This window comes from Rhinolophus ferrumequinum, chromosome 6 (assembly GCF_004115265.2).
Source record: "Rhinolophus ferrumequinum isolate MPI-CBG mRhiFer1 chromosome 6, mRhiFer1_v1.p, whole genome shotgun sequence".
NCBI classification, from domain to species: Eukaryota; Metazoa; Chordata; class Mammalia; order Chiroptera; family Rhinolophidae; genus Rhinolophus; species Rhinolophus ferrumequinum.
Window position 1 is genome coordinate 23,041,967 of NC_046289.1, and position 17,648 is coordinate 23,059,614.

Consider the following 17,648-nt stretch of genomic DNA (forward strand, 5'->3'; position numbering starts at 1 on the left):
TTTATTTGTATTTGTGGATGATAGCAAATGTGAAACACATGACTACTGAGAAACGAGTATCAAAATAACACCAGATACTGGCTATCAAATGGGGAAAGGAAAAATCAACAGGATTTAAAAGTGTGAAGGGGACTAAATCTTCTGAAGGTAAACTATGTGTCCATATCTATCCTAAATATTTTACCTGTATTTTATAATTTCTTTCTCACCAAAACTACATGTTCTGTATTATTATTCTCATGTGACAGATGTGGGAAGTGAGCCTCAGAGACTTACGGGAACTTGCCCAAGTTATTAACAGTTATCAGCAGAGCAAACTTGAACCCAGGTCTATATGACTCTAAAGTTCATGTTCTTTCCACAAGACCATGCCACCTGCCTTGGTACACTGGAAAGTAATTTCTGGTGAATGGAAAATTTGAACCATAGCATTCAAGAGAAGGAAGAAATGTACAAAGAGATAATGGATTAAAAAGGAACAGTCACCGACAACAGGAAAAGGACTGTTGACTTCACAATGTGACAGCAACAGAGAAAGAAAACTTGACAGTCTAAATGGCCAGAGCAGAGACTTTCTTTTCTTCTCTTTTTTCACTTAGCTCTGACAAAACAACCACGGAGTGAAGAGTGCTTCATGAACAGTGACAAGACAATGACAAAGTAGAATGTTGCAAAGAACAGCGAGAGTCAAAGAATTCAACATGTAGAAAGCTGGCTGAATAAAACCAGAAGGGCTCCGTGTCACATCAGCAGAGCGCACATACATAATTACTAAAGAGAGGCCTTGCTCATGGCCGGGCTATTCCAACCGATGACAATTCCAGCAATAGACCGAGATGGACTAGAGTTACAACTGGGAAAAAGGAGATTAAGGTTAGAATTACATATCAAAAAGATCCTTCTTTGGAGGCAAATTCTGAAGGTTATGAAATAATACTTTTGATGTTCTCCTTAAGTAGATTAGTTCAAGAGATATTTAGAACGTAAGCTCTTTGAAGTCAACAGCCTTGGATTGTGTGGGAGGGACAGAGGTAGTGTTTGTTTGACATGGAGAGCAGCTATCACACTTAGGTAGTTACTTACTAAATATAAAACATTAAATATCAGAGTTTTGAATTCTACCAGACACCAAAACTCATGTTACAGAACCACATTAACCAGTTACCAAATAAATACTAGACATGACAACCAGTTAAGTCTTTTTTTCATTTCTTGAATTCATATAGGCCATGTAAATCACTTCATCAAAAACAGCAGCTGAAGAAGTTACAATTCAAGCTTCTGGGCTTCCCAGAAACTGCATCAGAGAGTACAAATGCCAAAATACATATATTGGAACTAATAGTTGCAAATGACACACGTATGTATGAAATATCTACATCCCTCATATTAAAGCATCAAATAGCAGAAGCAGGACTCTCACTGCTACCCTAACACTTCAAAAGGATGTTAAAAAAAATCTGCATGGAAGAAAGCAATGGTTAATCTCAAATACTGCTCACTAGCGCAGTAAGAAGACAGATGCTGATCATTAAGAAGTGGAGATAAAATATTTTGTCTTTATTTAGTAGATAGCATCTGAGACATTAACTAGACCAGAGTTTCTAAGATTCATAAAACTGCAAATCACTACATATAACAAATGCCATCTGTTGAGAAACTCAAATACCGCCTAATACCGAATGTGAAAACGTTTCCAGTATTAAACTACTGACAATAAGATGTCTGAACAAAAGAAAGGTTACTTGTGAACTACTGGTATTTCCTTTCTGGAATATTTTGGTCAAAGCAATAGATACGCCTCTAAACCCTGTTCATCATTTCAATTGTACTGCCTCCATCACAACATAATCACTGTCAGGAAAAGAGGATCCATAAATTCCTGCAACCTCTCCTCTTAGATTCTATATCCCAAAAGACCTCTGTGCATTCATTTTCATGCATTCTATTTTATGTTATTAATCTGTTCAAAAAGCAGGTGCATAAAATATGTACTGTGAAAGAGTAAAGCTAAAAGACTTTCCATTTGAGGAATGGAAATAAAAATTTGAATGAAGTCTCCAAATGACCCAGAACTTACCTGTGTGGGATTTGATGACTGAAACTGCGCAGATACTGGACGCTATAAAAGACAGAAAAATGGAATAAAGCCTTATCTTCTCCTAACATGCCTGTGTTTTCCAACTCCTACATCTATGATATAAAAAAGGAAAGGATGATCTCCATGCAGAAACCAAAAGGAAGAGACCTACGCTTCGTGCTTGGAATATTAGAGCATTTATTTTTCACACTGCTTTCTCCAATGGCATATCTAACTCAGTTTCACCTTCTTACCACTGAGGACACAATCCTACTTTCACGTACTGAAGATCCTGATGTTAACTACTCCCTCTGATAAATATGTTTCACACAGTGTGCAAAGGTAATCTATAGTTTCTTTAGCCTTTAATAAATGTCCTATAGGGCCACTTATGGATGAGGTCATGCTTTTACCTACCAGGTAGCAAAACAAATGGTGATCGATTCGCTATGATTTGCAAAGAGTCACCAATAAAAGCTGACAGAGAAGCTAAGAAAAGGGATAAATTCATCCAAGACTGACACACAGCGACCCCTAGACTGAAACTTGGCAGCAACTTTGTGAAAGCTGCACAGACATAGTCACAATCCTTTATACACAACCCTGTGGCTCTTGCCACAGATACTGCAGGAAACAATTTGCATAGGAACGCGACTGCCTAAGTTCAGTTTTCCTACGGCACCTAGGTTAATCCTCTACTTTTTCTTATTAAAAATTAAAGCAAATCCTTTGATCTGTGATGATGGACTGATAGCATACAACCTTATTGCCTGGTTTTACTTCTAACCCAGCACCCCTTAAAATACAGTACACCCTGTTCTACATCATGACACTGTCTAGTGGGGGAGGTCACAGGTAGGCAGCCCATGGACTGAACCCAGCACAGAGACGTGTTATGTTTGCTCTTAATGATCAACTGTTGAATTAGTTGCCGATATTTTAAAGCAAGATTTCTGATTTCTCTTGACAGTAGGGAAATCTCACAACACTTGGCTCACACGCATACCTGGCAAGGATCACCTAGAGCACACGAATAACATACCTAGCTGCCCCTTTTTATAGGGGGCATTCACTCTCCAGTCCCCTGCAGTCACATCACTCAGCTGTATTACACCTGGCCCAATTTCCTCATTTACACCGTCTGCCTGCAGCCCCTACAGGCACTTGTGTTTGCAAACCCTGTTCTGATGAAGCTAAGTAAATAATATGACCTGCTCTTAGCACGCAGACATACTCTAAATGAGACCAGCAAGCCAAGGGAAGGAGAGGAGAAAAAGGAATGGCAGGAGAAGGGAGGAGAAAAGGGATTAGTGCAGGGTGGAAGTGGAAATGGGAGAGGAAGAGAAAGGGAAAAGAGGGGGAGAAGCAGCTATTTCTACCTTCAAAGAGCTTACAAGCCAGCAGAAGGTAAGCCAGCAGAAGGGAACTGGACAATTTAAAAGCAACAAATCAGTGAATGCAAAACAATGTAACAGAGAACAAGTAAATAACAATGAAATGAAAAGTAAAGGTCATGACAGAGTGGGATGGATTTAATAGGAAACAATCTCCAAACTTCTGAGCAGGTGAGGCAATCAATCCAGATGTGGAGAGAGGAGGAAGGTGGACCTTCTAGGGAAGAAGAAATGTTAAAGGCAAAGAAACAGGAGTGAAAACTAGCCAGATCTAGACAGGCAGGACTGATTAGATGGTGGAAATGAGCAGAGAGAATGATTAGCTGATTGGTTTCACTGGAACAAAAATGCAGAGCCCTCAAAGACTGCAGCAGCGCTTGATCAAATGATGTTTCAGACATGCACACGTTTCCGTGGGCGTTTCATCTCATTTAACCTCTATCAACACCTCATCCCCACTGAGGGTTCCTTTGAAGAGAATCACTTGTAGAAAAGATATTATTTCAATTGAGCATCTTCTTTATGAAGCTAGTCTGAAGATCAAAACGAATGTGACAGAGTAATGATGAAGAATTTGTAGGCTCCCTCTCTGTGCTTTGTTTATGATTATAGCAATTTGAGGGGGGGGGAAGGGTGATTTTTAAAAAGAGAGAGAAAGGGTAAAAAATGGGAAAAGAATAAAAAAAAAAAAAAAGCAGAGAGTTAGTTCGTCTGAAAGCATTGAAAGCATAAGCTATTAGCCACAGCTGAATATAACTGCCTGCTGTCTAGAATGATCCCCAAATTCTCCTGCTCTGAGTGACCTCATATCCATGGAACTTCAGCTCACTTATTTACATCAGCCGCCACTTCCCAGTAAGCCTCCTTTGGGTTCCCTGCTGCTGAATTTGCTTACCTGAGGTTTCTGGAAAGGGTTACGCTTGGAAGACTCAAAGGTGGAATAAATTGGCCGGGTTGATGCCCGCTGGGCAGGATCTTGGCACACAAATCCTGAATGGGAAATGGGAAACGTTACAACCTGCCATTTTCTAAGAAATTAGCAAGTTTAGCCACACCTTTTCTTTAGAGGTACTAACTCAGTTTCACTGTCATAAATATTACAGTGATCCATCCTCAAAAGGATTAGACATGACTCTCCCATACACATTCTCCACTTGAACTCGAACCACCATAACTGGAGAGAACAAGCAAGGAAAACATGCAGATAAATCAGCCTTCCTTGTTGGGGAGTTGAAATGTGATTCTGATGGAAGAAAGAGACGTCAAGTGTTGATGAACTTCAGGGCAAAGGTGCGAACTACCATTTAAAAACACACAGTTGTTAATAAAAACAAATTATTGTAAAGTGACTTCCTGGATAGTAACTGGGAAATAATGTTGTTTTTTATCGGGAAAATCCAGAAGCAAGTGAGGAGTTTTGTCCTGTTACAGGATCCACTTCTGGAACTGCTGAAGGTGGTCTACTGGCAAGTTTCAAAATGGGTTTTGTAGCTGATCTATTGCTTAACAAATTAGATTTGGGCAAATTTCACTTATATCCTAAAAAGAAGCAGATTCCCGCGCCAAAGGAAAATAGCTAAGTTTTACAGCATATGCTGGTACACCAAGTACTAGTTCATTTCAAACAGATTTTATTATGTCTTTTTAGGGTACTTTTTAACAACAACAACAACAACGAACACACACTATTCCCCCCTGACTGCCCATCTCCATTTCACAGTTCTGGCTTATCTACTCCAAAGGGGATGTCTTCCTTGAGCTGCTGCAATGATAACTCTTTCAGCTAGAACTACTACAGATCATATTGACACCAGTAGAGACTGTCCAGCAAAAGTACAGCCCGTCTCCTTTGTAACAGAGCTTCTTCAGTGGATCTCACGATCCGAGCTCAGAGAAAAATATACTTTCTCCAGCTCTGTGCTTAACACTCTTCCTCAGCTCCTAAGTCCTGTGCCCAGGAATTAGGTCTCAGCCCTAGTTGTGGTTCAACCTCAGGACAGGATGGAGCCAGGGGGAGTAGAAACACATAAACACTTCCCTGAAAATATAATTTTTTTAGTACAAAACATCCAGCATATCCAGCATGGCTTAGGAACTGCCAGTTGGCAACACCTAGAGAGCCTGAGAAAATGGACGCGCTTTTATGTGAGTTTTCAGAAAACACTAGTACTCACCTACAACAGTGAACATGTCGGAAATCATACTGGCTTTAATCTTTAGGTCCAGAGGTGCATCACTGACAGAACAGAGAAAGAAAAGAGCAATCGATAATTTTATAGGTTAACAGAATAGCTGCCCCTAACGGGCCCCAATACAGCAAAGCTTCCAAATGTCAATGAGCTGCAACACATAAAGCACAGCAAATCCGTGGAAAAAGAAATCTGGGCAAAAATACTAGAAATAAAAGCCCGGTGTTAAACTCATCCTCTGAAAGGCAGGCCCAGCACCAAGGCATTAACTCCGTGACGTGCAATCTTTTTATTCCAGAGGTCTTGTGCAATTCCCACTTTGCACAAGTCAAGAATACTGCTTCATTATCACTGTGGATTTCAGAGGTTCCTGCACGAGTGCGCCCACCATTCAAATCCTTTTTTACTGCTGCAGTAGTCAAAACACATTCACACACAAGAGAAGAAACTTTGGCCATCTTTGTACTTTTTCAAAGGCCTCATTTTCTGTTCTAAATCAATCTTTTTAAGCTTACAGGCTTGTAAATGAGGGTAAAAAAGTATAAGCTATACCAAAGTATCACCAGATGCTGCAGCAGGAACCCACATGCAAACAGAACAACAGGGACAGAAAGCTGGAGGCCGCCCTGTGGCGGTGACAGCCATCTTGGCTGTGGTGTGGAGGTGTTTCTCCACGAACCAGATCACTCTGGCTGCTGGACCCAAAACACCATGCTGGGGATCTCTAACACTGTATTATGTACCGTGCTGGGAAATCTGCAAAAAGCTGACTGAACAAAAATGTAACACAACATCTGAAGCATGTGTACTATCTAGCTCCACACCTTATTACTGGGATTAAGCCAAACTCCCACCCCACAAAGTAGTCAACTTGTCTTTATTCAGTTGCTTGGCATTTTGCCAATATTTCTCATCCTTAAAAATGCAGCAGCTGGGTGGTCTCTGGAATAAATTTCTAGCTGTTTAGAGAAGTATATAGCTAACAAACTCTGGCTATAGCTGCAGATATGAGCAGAATATTCTCTGGTATAGAAAAACAAATCTCTTTCCTTCTTCAGAATAGTAAGTTAAAAAAATTTTTTTAATTGTTTAAAGTTTTAGACTTTAAGCTTGGATGGACACCAGAACATGAACAGGTCAAAAGGACCAGCTATTATATACAATACCTAGGCCCCAGCTATATATCTTTATAGTATATGTGGACTTCAGTCTGTATAAACATTTTATAATAAAGACAATAATGTATTTATTTATATTCATGTATTTCTTTAGCCTTAGCAGAACACCGACAAATGACAGAGAGAGAGAGAGAGAGAGAGAGAACAGGGGGGATAAAAATGAATGCAAGAAGCATCCTTTACAAGCCCAATAAGACGGTAAACATAGAGCACAAATTCACTAGGTAAGACAGGGATCCATGAGTGCTACATGGACGTTGACAACACACCACACATCCCCCATATTTAGAAATCCCACACATCTCTGTCTAAGACCTGGGGCGGGGGGGTCTCCTAATGCCAAGAAAAACGATCCACCCCCCAAAAAAAGGGGATTTGGTGCTACTCATTGGAGGTTTATCCTTCTCTAATAGATGGAACAGACTACTTACCAGGCCAAAGAAGGAGAGAGATTCACTTCCAACAACCATGGCTTCAGAGTAGAATCTATGAGCACGTCAAAGCCATAGAGTTCTAGAAATACAATGCAATACAATACACAAAATCATTTTCCATGTCACAGCCAAAGATCTGGAAGATTCAATCCAGTCAACTCCCATCAGAGGCCTAGAAACTTGCTGAGTATAAATAGTAAGTGGAAGTAGAAGCAAAGATTCTAAGTTCAAAAAAACTAATCAAGCTCTCGAGGTAATATGAAAACAATGCTATAAAATGCCACTGTTTTTATCATCTACTCTACTGACATTGCTAAGTTCTACACAGAAAGTGTCCTTACTCTAGAGGCTAACAAGCATGGTTCTGCTGTGCTTACGGGGGAAAAAAGGTTGGGAAAAGGATGGCAACAAGTGCATCCAATGTCAGTGCTCCTTTGGGCTTGTTCTGGATTGTCCCCCCCACCGCACTCTGCAAACAGAAACATCTACTGAAGGTATCTCTCTAGGATCCTCCATCACATTTCCTTAAACCAAGATCTTGCTATTGCAACCTAGGTCAAGAAGTCACCTAAGTGCAAAATATATTTATTCTGTCCCCTCCCCTATGGTTTCAATTTCCCTTTGAAGACAGAAAATAAAATGCACTGGCCCAAAAAGGAGAAAGCCAGTGGCCGCAGAGCAGGACTGTAACAAGCCATCTTGTATCACTAATATTATTTCAACCATGTTGCACCTCCAGGACGGAGCCAGAGATCAAATTTCCACTGCTTCTGGATTCTTGACTGATTCTCTCCCCTTCACTCCCCAACTGTTGCAAAGAGCAAAGCAAGAACCATCAGCAAGCTTTTCTCCCAGAATGCAGGGGTGAGAGTCCAACTGTGGAACCTAACCTGGCAACCTTTACTCTCATTAGTATGAGACCCTCTCCACGGTCATTGTTGGTATGCAGTTATCAAGCGTATCAGACTTTCAGAAGTCCCACTCATTCCCAAATATCCTACTGCGTCCCTCACACTGTTTATACCTTCTTTCCAGGAGAAAAGACTAGCTTCCCTTACAATTCAACCCAAGGTCACAGGCCACATCTCACATGCACAGAACACAACCAGCTATTTTCAAGAAATTAATTTTGAAACAAATTTCTTTACTGTAAGGATTTTTCCATTTCTCAATCCTCTCAGAAACATAAAAAAATAAATGCAGGCTTCTGAAGAGATGGTGCTTAAGACTCTCTTCTAGAACAGCAAGTCTGATGTAATACCAAGAATCCCAGAAGAGGCATCAGAAAACCTGGATCCTCCTCATGACTCGACCGTGGCTTCACTGTGGAACTTGGGGAAATCGTTTCTCTGATATTTCTTTAGCATCCTTTGGTCTCTCTGAGCTCCCTGTTAGTCACCATTTATCAGGATCAGTATGCTCAGAATTCCCATTTATATAATATGGATTCAGGTAGACGTTCATATTCAGATTCTCTGTCGTGTTTCCATGAGTGAGCTGGCTTCCATAGTACTTATTTAGGATTCCATTTAATTTGCAAAAATAATCACAAACTATAAGAGTCTGAGTTGGGATAAAAAACACATACTATCTATACTTTAAAATGTAAAGAAAGTTCCTTCGCCTATCTTCTGTTGTTAACAAATCCATAGCTGTTATAGCCACAGGGTATTTATTCCCCTTTCAATCTGAGAAAAATCTTTTGTGATACGGCACTACGGTAAATGAGGCATTTAAATGGAAAAACCTAACAGCAAAATCTACAAGTCCATGTTAATATCACACAAGCTAGAGAGAATTTAACGTGAGTCTGATTCAAGAAAAATAACATTCTCTTCAGTTTTTAAAAGCTGAAGCACATGATTCAACCGTTTCATAAAGTGGTAACACAATTAACAATAACAGTATGAGTAACGGTGAGAATAATAATGGATACATATATGAACCAGATTTGCAGAATTAGCCACAAATGAAGACAAATTGAAATCAGAATAACAATCAATGAGACCCATTAAGCAGCCAACACATTTACCTAACTATTTCCCAAATTAAGAGGCACATTCCAAGAATCTCAGTTGAAAGGCTGAGAAGTAACATTCTGGGAAATTAAAAAAAAAAAAAAAAAAATGACCGAAAGAGAGAAAACATCCTTTACAGTAACAACTTAATTTTCACTCGGGTGAATAAAACCTGTCAGTGCTAAACAATTTCATAATCAGCTTTAAATCTATATCTCCAGGCTTGAATCTACTATCATTTAAGAGTGGGATAAATATGTGACAGCATTACAGTAAGGTACAAAGCCCAGTTCACCTGTGAGGCTGGATCTGGGGTAGAGAAACGGGGTGAAAAGAGCATTTTGTATCACGTTTATTTCTTAAAATAATCAACTCAGCTTGAGAAAAATAATTTGGGTCTTTGGCAGGCTACCAGAGTCTTTATAACCCTTTTAACTTATGATTGGTCTTTTCTGTGGACATTAAAGGTTTTACAAAGTAAGAAGTAAGTTGTACTGAGAATATCAAACTGCCTCATCTTTTAATGCTGTGTTTTAGCAGCAGTATCTAGAATTTCAAACACTCAGTATCCAGGATGAGACCTGCCAGTGTTCCTGTCATCTAAGGATCAGGCAAGCTAGGCTTTTCCAGTCCTGAGAGCTACTCTTTTTGTTCCTCTGTGTTGTCTTCATTACGATAGTAAGAGCAAGTATTTTCGAAGAACTGTTGCTACTACCTTCATCAACAGTATCCTCCGGAAAATTTTCCTCCGTGAGAAATAGTTCCTTCAGTGCCCAGCCAAATCAAAACAAACTTGAAACCTACACAGTGAATAGTAAGAAGCTTGACTCCACTTCCTACTTTACATTAGAACCCTTATCTCTCTATTTCTTTAATGCAGCTTCTGGGAAAAAAAAGTCATCTACACTTAACCGCCTTCACTTTCTTCATGCCTATTCCCTCCCCAACTCCTGAGAATCTGCTTCTGCTCCCAGTCTCTAATAATGGACTGTTCTCACTATGATCACCAAAGCCTGCCTTACGGCTAAACCCAAGCACCTGAAACTGTCGACCACCCCTTACTTATTCTTATTGGAACTTTCTTCACCCTTGGTTCCAGGACACTGCTCTCTGCTGATTCTCCTCCTCCTTTCATTCCTTCTCTTCTACCCAGCTATTCACTGGTAGGTTTGCTCAGGGTGGCATCCTCAGGTCTCTTTCCTTCTCAATTCTACTTCTCTTCTTGGGTGATCACATGTATTCTCATGGCTGCCATTAATATTATGATGATGACATTCAAATCTACATCTTTAGTCAAGTGTCTCCTGGACACCAAATCCATAATTCCAACTGCCTTCTAGACAACTTCACTAGGATATCCCACAGGGACTCAACCCTCAACGAAACACAACTTGTTATCTTTCCCCAAAACCTGTTTGGCTTCCCATTATGCTTCATCTTGGAAAACAGAAACCCATCCACCAGTCTCCAAAGCTGGAAACACTCTCTTCACCACCTCCCAAATCCAACACATCACCAAATCTCTTCTCTCTGTTTCTCTTTAATCCAGCCTTCTATTATTATTACCTTTTGAGGTATAATTCACAAAAAATGAAATGGACAGATCTTAAGTATACAATTTGATGAGTTCTGATAATTGGATACATCTATGTAACCCACACTCATATCAATCCACACAGAACATCTCCATCACCCCAGAAATATCCTTCACGTTTCTTCCTGGTAAACACTCTGCTCCCCACATCATACCCTCAGTCACTATTCTTATTTCTTCCATCATAGATTAGTTTTACCTATTCTAAAACTTCATATAAATGAAAGCACACAGTATATACCCTTTGAGTCTGGCTTCTTTCATTTAGCATGTTTTTGGTGGTTCATCCAACTATCATAGTTTCTTGTTTCACGACAGGGGTATTGAGGTTTATTTACATACAATAAAATTTACCCATTTAAATTGTACAGTTTGATGAGTTTTGACAAATGCATAGTTGTTTAACCGCCACCACACTCAAGACACAGAATAATTCTATTACACATTCCGTGTCCCTTTGTAGTCAATCCTTACTCCCTATCCAACAGCAACCACTGATTTGATTTCTGCCTGTTCCAGAAAGTCAAATAAATGGAATCATGCAGTATTTAGCCTTTTAAGAGTGACTTCACTTGGCATGGTGCTTTTGAGATTCATCCATGCTATTACATGTATTAGTAGTATAGTTCATTCCTTTCATTACTGAGTTGTATTCCAATTTATGGACATACAATTTATTTCTCCATTCAACAGTTGATAGACATTTGTGTCACATCCATTATTTGGTGATTATGAATAAAGCTGCTATAAACATTCGTGTACAGGTATTTGTGTGAACACATGGTTTCATTTTTCTTGGGTAAACACCTATGAGTTGGATTCCTGGGCCACATGAGAAGTGTATATTATCACTGCGTGCTTCTTACCTCCCAAATCATTTCCCGAGCGCTGGTCTCTCCCCACTGTAGTCCATTCTCGACATGGCCATCAGAATTACCTTTCTAAGACTTAAATCTAACAGACAGAGACGGGCAATGAATTGGCCCAGCAACAGGCACTGTTGACAGGATGGTTCCTGGGGGATTTTCAATTAGTCACTTCTAGTAATGTTGAATAGTTTTCCATTTATTGTAATTCTATCATACCAAGCTTTGGGTCAAATCATGATAAATGTTAAAGAAAACAGTAGTAATCCTATTGCTGCCCTGTTCAAAAACCTCCAGTGGCTGTCTATTGTCTGCAGGATGAATGTAAACATGTCAGGCCTTTGCCGCTGAGCCCCAACCTACTTCCATAACCTTATCTCCTGCCACCGCCCCCCCCATCCTAGGCAGACTATATCTAATTACAATGAACTTTTCATTAAAAATAAGAAACACATTCTACCTTGACACTGTTCTTTGCATGTCATGTTCCCTCTGCTAGGAATGGCTTTCCCTGGCTCCCACAGGCATAGCTGGTAACTCTTGTGTATTCCAAGAACACTTGAGTCACTCTACTACTTGCACTCTCATTTATCATATTTCATGTCTGCCCCTCCCTACTACTCCAGGGCAGGGGCCACGTCTCATTCATCGTTATATACCAAACAGCCTGCACCATAAAATGCACACAAGAAGCAATCAAGAAATTCTGAAGGAAAAAAAAAGAAAGAAAAGAAAAAAAATTTTTTAAGTGAAAAACACTACATTTTTTGAGAAAGACAAAATAATTTGCAGCTACTCCCCCAAAATAATTCTGATCACAGGACTTGATATATTCATAAGAAAGCCACCAATCATCAAGAAAATGAAGAGAAATTCTTATTAAGATTTTGACATATTGAAGGAAAGCTTGATAAAAGATGGTCGAGGAAGGGAGGGGGGAAAAAGATTTGATAGAGAAAATAATAATGCATCCAAAGGCCTAAGAGATTACTAAGCATGTCACACCACTAATTTTGGAATCAATCCACTAACCCTCCCCAGAAAGAAAGTCCCAGCTGAAGCTGTAATCCCTTAGGCAGTGGAAAGTGCTGACATTAGCCAGTACTCGCTGTCAGTCAAATGCTATTGTATAAAGGAAATTCTTTTCACCTTGGCTTTGGATTTGAGTTGAAAACCTAAGGAGGAAGTCTTTATCTGGGGTCCAGAAGGAGAACTGGGAAAAAAGCAGATCAAGGTCTGACAGGAAAATGAACTAAATAAAAAGAAAAAGCCCAGAGCCAATTTGTTAACTAGTCCAATAAATCAGTACGGTATCTGGCTACCATATGTAAAGGTAGAATTGAAAGGATTATCTAGGACTAGGTGCTGTTGATTAGAGTAGAAAGAGTGCCCTTTCTCAGGCCAGATCAGCTAGAAAGGTATCATTTTTCCTGAGATCTAGTTACAGGAGAGCAGAAAGAGAATCCAGGACGTGGGGCATGCCAAAAGTGGCCGGACACATCCAAACTTGCGTGGGTGGAGAAAGAGCCAGAGAGACCTGCCTCTCACAAGTTATTTAACCTCTCTGAATCTATTAAACATGAGTAACAAATATGACCTGTTAAGAGGACTAACGGAAATAACCAAAGAAGAGTGTTTGACAAATAGTGGGTATTTCTACTAATTCCCTTCTAAGCAGGAGCATGGGATGCACCAGAAAAAGAGACCATCTTAAAAAGTGAACTGTTTGATGACTTTCATTCTTTTTGTTGTACAAGTAGTTTATGTACATAATTGGAGACTGCATACTGCCTGCTTTCATTCCTTGAAACAAATATTTACGGACATTCTCCCTTTAAGAACATCAGTTTACCCTGTGAAATGGCCTAGAACAATAGCAATAAAAGGCCAAAACAGCATTTGCTTAACAAAGAGAGGTATACTGAGCCTGGTGTGTCTTAAGCAAAGATGTCACTGGGTCTCTGCCCTAACTAAGCCAGTCTCATGGCATGCCAGCTGGTTCCTACGATCCCAGGCTGGAGAGGAACAGGGTCAGAGCCTGTCACTTAGCCATCTTCACACACACACATAAAACCACTGTCAGCAGCAGCATCTTTAAAGGACAGCTAACATCCTGTTGTTTTTGGCTGTTTTTACCAACTGGTCAAAAAAACTGTTCTCATAGCCAGCTATCTCACAGTGTCAATTTCCTAAGTATACTTAAAGGGTTGCTGTTTAAGCATATATTTCACGTGGTACCACATTTTCACAATCTTGAAAGCAGAAAAAATTAGATTGTCAAAACTCTGTTTTATTAGGAGAGGCATCAAAAATTCCATAAATCAAGAGTCTGTGATCAAGATGCCTTGACTGCCAAAACCCATCTTCTGACGCCTTTTCTGCAAGCTGAGTCTCTTTCCTCTGAGTTCTCTCACTCACTAGCTCTGGAACCTGAAGTAAGAGTCTTAATTTCTCAGGATCTCAATTTCTTTACACAGACTAATTATTCTCAGGTCCTTTCCAGATGTACAAATCTATGAAAAAAAACATTAAATGGCTAAGTCTCAAGTAGTTTGTGAAAATCCCTAAGTCTGCATTAAATGCTAATAATACGATGCAGGTATATGTATATAACAGTCCACGTAAAATTTGCTTTGAGAGGAACAAACTCATAATCTACAGCCTTGCACACAGCAGAAACTGAACAAAAAGTTAAATGCATAAATAAACAGATGACTGGGAATACTGAAGGTACCTGGAAACACAGCTGGACGTGAGAAAGATGGTAGGGTGAGAAAGAAATCATAGGACAGAAACACTTAGATAGTAATGGAATGCTTCTGGCAAGGACCCATAAAGTGGAGGGGCAGAAACAGCAACCAAGAGAATATAGTGAACCCCATCACTGGACTATTGGCTTCCTCTAAAATCACCAACGCTCTGTTCAAGCCAAATTCTTCTGGGAAGCTCTCAATTCCTGTTTACTCTAAAACAAATGAAAAAGAAGAGAAAGAAACCAGCTTATTCCTTGTAATTTAAAACCCAGGGGAGGTTAGGAATCACTGGGAGGGAAAGAGAGTCACACAAATATACACACGTTTACAAAATCCTATCTGTTGGGGGGAGGTTCATGAAGCACACAAAATCCCAGGGCTGACAGGAAGTGGAATTAGAACCACAAAAGCCAAGAAGACAGTCAACAACTTAAAAAACTCCAGATGCACTCAGTTTATTAAAACTGAACACAAGTAGGGAGGGAGAAAGGAGACCCATGGACCTAGGGGGCATTTCACTGAGTCAGAGAAAGTCACTACTTATTTCACATGAGAACTTCGACTGCCATTAAAGAGATTCTTGAAGCATCTTTAAGAAATTCTTCAGCATCCAAAAGGCAATCAAGCAATGAAACAAAATAGAAAAGGAAACATTCAGAAAAGCTTGTGATGATTTCTAGAACAAAGATTTTTATACCAAGAAATTTACCCTCGCATAAAAGCCAAATAGATGTGGAAAAGACACTTGTATTTATTTTTTAGTCTAGTAAGGTTTTTGAAGTTGGAGTTATATTCCCCGCATCGCAAACAGTTTACAATAATTCTACGAGCCCTAGGCCCTTACCAAACCAGATCTATGGCGAAGCCTACTGTGAGGCCACCAAAAGGCAATTAAAGCAAGTACCAATCACTCACTCAACAAGCATTTCTGGAACATTCTCTCACAGCAAAAAACGCTACTATGCACGGGAGGGGCAGAAATGAGGGAGGCAGTGTTGCTGTGCTCAAGGAGCTTCCAGTCCAGTGGGGGGACAGACACATAATGGGTACCAGACGACATGAAGGTACCACCGCAGATTATGAACGGAGTGCTGGGGTGGGGAGGCTAACTGACTGGAAGACTTAGGGATACTTCATCTTCAAAGATGTCAGTAATCTGTTGGGTAAAGTAACATAAGAAAAGTACTAGTTCAGGATAAAGCAGGTGCAAAGGCAAAGGGTTAGGAAAGAACCTGGGAGGTCCAGGGAGCCGGGGAGAGGCTTGGTTTGGCAGAAATTGGGTGAGAGGGGACGATGGGGAGATAGAAACTACCAGGAATTCATGACGGTAAGTTCAGAGACTACGGGGCGGTATACGTGTAAACAAAACAGCACACTACAATACGTAGGGAGGGAATACAATGAAACAAGTACGGGACAGCATGACAGAGGAGACACAACAGGGCACTTTGTTAGACAGGCGTTCCTAGTACAAAAGGCAATGCCAAGCCTGAGTTTTAGATTATAAACAGGAATGTGCAAAGCAGCCAGGAGGGGAGGTTTCTAGATGGAGAGCAGAACTTACACGGAGGCACAAAAGCATGGAGTGCTCGGTGAGACAGTAGGGTTGTAAGGTATAAGGCAGGAAATGGAATTCTAGAAAAGTCAGCTGGGTCAGATCCTTAGAAGACTGAAATTATATCAAGTTTCTATTTACTACTGAAGCCTCAGGAACCATTTTAAGGATTTTAGAAGACACAGACATATTAGTATTTAAGAAAGATATCAAAACCTCTTCAGGTTCCCTATATAATTTTAGGTAGTGGTTTATCTACCATCTTCTATTCTGAGTCTCAGCACTTCCCTTTGTTTAGTGCCCCTCAAGCACAGACTATCATGACAACCCATTAAAGAGATCAAGAATTATAACATTTAATTATAAAACTGAAATTTTTTAAAATAAAAAATGAATTTATTGTGTACAAATCAATGGCCAGACATTGTGCCAAGCGCTGTGCACACATCGTCTCACTTGATCTCCATGGTACCCTTAGGAGGCAGGTGCCATCATTACTGCCGTTTGACAGTTGAGGAAACAGAATTAGAGCAACTTAGTAACATCAGAACACTAGTCAGGGATGCAAATGGGTCTCAGACTAAGTCTGTCTGGCTCTAAACTCCATGATTTTTGCTTTCCTGTCACCCTGTGTCCTAAGCAAGCCATGACTCACTACTGCATTACTTTAATTATCCGCCCATCAATGACGCTTGTGTGTTTTTATAAAGCATAACACCTTATGGACACTCATACTGGTGATCAGTGAAACATTCACATCCACGCAGAAAGCAAATGTAGGCAGCCCCCCTCGGTGCTAGTGACAGCTAATGGGTCAGTAGGCAACAGGCTTCCTGATCTAGCAGCTAGGAAATGTGTCTCACTCCTTCCCTGTGCAATCAGGGACTTACTGGTGGCAGAGAAGGGGAGGAGAGGAGGAAGCGGAGGAGAAGAAAGCAGAAGAGAGGAGGGGGTGAACCCACTAGAGAGAAGACTAAAACAAAAAGGAGGAGTCATCGGAAAATGGGAGAAAGCACATACTGGTACCAGCCAGAGCTTCCTGGACCATTTCCCAGTCTGGCTGCCAAAGAGCTCTGGAATATATTTGTTAGAGCTGGATTCCTGTACAGTCCATTGCAGACTTTTTCTGATTGCACACTGACAAAGAGACCCACACTTCAGAACCAATCCCTGCTTCCCACCCAGAAAGCTAGTTAGTTCTCAGGGGCCCTCCAACTAAGCTCACAACTGGCATCCTAGTAGGGTCTTCATAACTCTTACTCCTGTAGAATCACTAAGCCTTTCCACCCCAGGATCCTGTCCCAACTTCCCAAGCCCCTTTTCCCAAAACACATTAAGTTCTGGAGTCTCCTTACCAAAACAACTGCTGCGATGAGGAACAAAAGTCTTACAGGCTGTAGCAATAGCTAGTTCAGCAGAGATTATAGTTTTAATGATCAGGTCTTCTACATGGGCCATCAACGCTAAAAAAAAAGAAAAAGAAAAAGAAAAAGAAAAGGAGGAGAAAGAAACACTACAATGCATGGATTAGAAGGACTGGATTCCAGAACACAATACAATATAAAAGCATGTGTGCTCATTCAAAAA

General features: G+C 40.3%; 1 protein-coding gene across 12 annotated transcripts in view; it reads right to left on the reverse strand.

The window, feature by feature from the left end:
• Positions 1-17,648, reverse strand: part of TTLL5 (tubulin tyrosine ligase like 5) — a 240,282-nt gene that overhangs the window by 169,807 nt on the left and 52,827 nt on the right. For 9 of the 12 annotated variants that reach the window (XM_033107454.1, XM_033107463.1, XM_033107453.1 and 6 more), the window contains exons 12-16: positions 17,417-17,524; positions 7,273-7,354; positions 5,649-5,710; positions 4,370-4,464; positions 2,081-2,122 (exon numbers count right to left, since the gene is read on the reverse strand). In XM_033107454.1, the coding sequence (XP_032963345.1) occupies positions 2,081-2,122; positions 4,370-4,464; positions 5,649-5,710; positions 7,273-7,354; positions 17,417-17,524 (389 nt within the window). The remainder of the gene's footprint in view (positions 1-2,080; positions 2,123-4,369; positions 4,465-5,648; positions 5,711-7,272; positions 7,355-17,416; positions 17,525-17,648) is intronic. The other 3 variants (XM_033107457.1, XM_033107455.1, XM_033107460.1) reach the window with 1 other exon arrangement.